This window comes from Condylura cristata, unplaced genomic scaffold (assembly GCF_000260355.1).
Source record: "Condylura cristata isolate star-nosed mole 26May11 unplaced genomic scaffold, ConCri1.0 scaffold00019, whole genome shotgun sequence".
NCBI classification, from domain to species: Eukaryota; Metazoa; Chordata; class Mammalia; order Eulipotyphla; family Talpidae; genus Condylura; species Condylura cristata.
The window spans coordinates 30,358,254-30,361,172 of record NW_004567120.1 but is presented as its reverse complement, the minus strand read 5'-3'; the positions used below and the strand labels follow the sequence as shown (position 1 = coordinate 30,361,172).

Genomic DNA, 2,919 nt, shown 5'->3' with positions numbered 1-2,919 from the left:
TTCTCTCAAATGCCCTATCTACCATATTGTGGTTTTTATCTAGTTTATCTCAAATTTTTTGATACTCTAAATCATTCTTTCCTTAAGGCCTGTTCCCACTGCCTAGAACATACCATCTTTTGAATAACTATCTCCTTCCCATTTCTTAAGTCTCAGTTAAGAACCACATCAGTCAGAATACACCTCTCTCTCTGTGTCTATCTGTCTGTCTGTCTATCTGTCTCTCTCTTTCTCTCTCTCTCTCTCTCACACACACACAAAATATGTTTCCTATTTAAAGTACTTGGTTTTTTTAATTGATGGTAACAACTCAAAATTATTCTACACATCAATTTTCTTTTTTTTTTATCCTAGTCTTTCTCTTCCACTAAAATATTAACTCTGTGTGATGTAGGCTATTATTGACATGTAAAAACTAAATACTGACTTTTGCACTACTTTACTTAAGCATTGTTCAAAGAGGCTTCGCACATAGTAGGCACTCATCAAATATTGCTGAGTGGATGAATGAATTTAAATACCTAATATGGACAAGTGATTGCACAAAAAATATTACCCAAAATTAACATGCTATTCTATACATGAGGAAAATGTTAGATAAATGGTGTGCCTTGTGTAAAAGAACATTCATTAAGTAGCAGGGCTATAATTTGAATTCAGATATGCTGCTTTCCACTATGCCATTCTGTAGCCTAGTGTCACTATTTTAATTTCACTCCAAGTGTTTCATCCAATAACGCTTAGAGACTTGGCTATGTAAAATAAGTTTTAAGGATTACACATCCTTTGGCATAATGAAATCCAGCTCATATAATTAATTGGTATGAAATTCTAAAACAGGAAGTAGATTTGATCAAACACCTGACACAATTTACACATAGGTGATTCAGAATATTCCCTGCTGGTGATAACACCACTGGCAGCAGTAGAAAGCACCATAGTAAGGATTCCAAAGTTAGAACATTTAGCTCTATTTTATATAGCTAAGCGATGGGGAAAATGTGCATATTTATATGTCATATTCACAATTTCAAGAGCCCAAATACTCTATATATGATAGGTTAATTGCAGTCATGAATTAATTTTCTAAATGACCCTGTGGTCAATTTATTAATTAAGATTAACAATCCTGCATTTACAAAAAAGAAGCCAATTACACTTGATATGTATGATGCCTCTGAGCTGTTTGATTTTTTTCCCTAAAAATAACATTTGATCAATGGCCATTCTTCATATTTTTTATTTTAGATCCAAGCGATGACTAGCACGGAAGAAAATATGACTCAGATTTCAGAAGTTATCCTTTTGGGTTTTGGGGATCTCCATGGCTTTCAGTTTCTTCTTTTTGGAATATTTCTGGTCATCTATGTGGTGACTGTCATGGGTAACATTGTGATTCTCACCGTGGTGTCAGCCGATCACTCTCTTCACACACCCATGTATTTCTTTCTTGGTCACTTTTCCTTTCTCGAGATTGGTTACACTACTACCATTGAGCCCATGATGCTGAGAACATTTCTATCACCTCATGTGCCTATTTCTTTCTCAGGCTGCGCTTGCCAGTTTTATTTTTTTGCTGCCCTGGTGGCCACTGAATGCTTCTTCTTGGCTGTAATGTCTTATGATCGCTACATAGCCATTTGTAACCCATTGCACTACTCCAGCATTATGGACCACTGGGGTTGCTTACAGTTAGCTGGTGCCTCTTGGGTGGCTGGATTTCTTGCTCCCATCCTTCTCATGGTCCTCCTTTTTCAGTTAACATTCTGTACTGCCAATGAGATTGATCACTTCTTCTGTGACTTGAAGCCCATCATGAAACTGGCCTGTACTGATACCCAAGCAACTGAGATGACCTCTTTTATATGCACCTCACTATTTGCCCTTGGCCCATTCCTGCTGACCCTGGCTTCTTATGCTCATATCATCTCCACCATTCTGAGGATTCCTTCTACCACAGGGAAGCAGCGAGCCTTCTCCACTTGTTCTTCCCATCTGACAGTGGTCAGTCTGTATTATGGGACACTGGGTATTGTCTATGGCTTCCCATCAGGTCCTCAGCATGAACACTTACTCAAACTTCTTTCCCTTTTGTATACAGTGCTTACGCCTGCTCTCAACCCTATGATTTACACATTAAGGAACAAGGATGTCAAAGTAGCTCTAAGAAAATTGATTCAATGAGGAATGTAGTCTTCAGCAAAAGAACATCTGAATTTTCTAGTATATTTTGACACATCAAAACCCCCAACAAATTCAGAAGTTTCTACAATGTAAATAATAGTTGTTAGGAAATTGATAAGTTTTCTTTTGTACATCCACTTTCTCTACAGCAACGAACAGGAAATTTGTGAAGCTTTTTTGTTTGTTGAACATTTTGTAGCTGCCTGGCACTATGCCAAGATTTTTGCGTGGATAATTGTATGAAATACAGCAACACTATGAGGTAGCCACTATTATTATCCCCATTTTACAGATATCACACGTGGGTCCCAGAGATTAGTTACTTGCTCAAGACCATCCACTTGGGCAGTAATGAAACCAGAAATTGAACATGAGTTCAAGATTTGTTTGGCAAAAAATCCTGATCTCTCCACTGACTGAGGGCCCTGAATAGAACATGGAAAATGTTACTGCAAATGACTTTTCTAAGGGGAGTCTGAGTTATATATGAGGTGAAAAGGAGGAAAATACTCTAATACAATCTAAATCCCACCTGTCTCATTTCTCTACCTAAAGTCTTAATAAATATACATAAGATTAAAGTGTCATGGGATTAAAATTTGTTGTAGTTTTTCATTTCAGCATTATTTGTAAAACAGAAGATTACAACTGATCTAACTGGTTCAGTGTATACCCATACATGGACTATAAAATATCTATAAACAAACAAAAGAATGAGTAAGCTGTGTACTTGTT

General features: G+C 36.9%; 1 protein-coding gene across 1 annotated transcript; it reads left to right on the top strand.

Annotated features, from left to right (window-relative positions):
* Nucleotides 1–1,257: 1,257 nt before the first annotated feature.
* Nucleotides 1,258–2,184, top strand: LOC101625488 (olfactory receptor 10A4-like). The gene has a single exon (XM_004685948.1). It carries the CDS (start codon nucleotides 1,258–1,260, stop codon nucleotides 2,182–2,184), a length of 927 nt encoding a protein of 308 aa, XP_004686005.1.
* The last annotated feature ends 735 nt before the right edge of the window (nucleotides 2,185–2,919 follow it).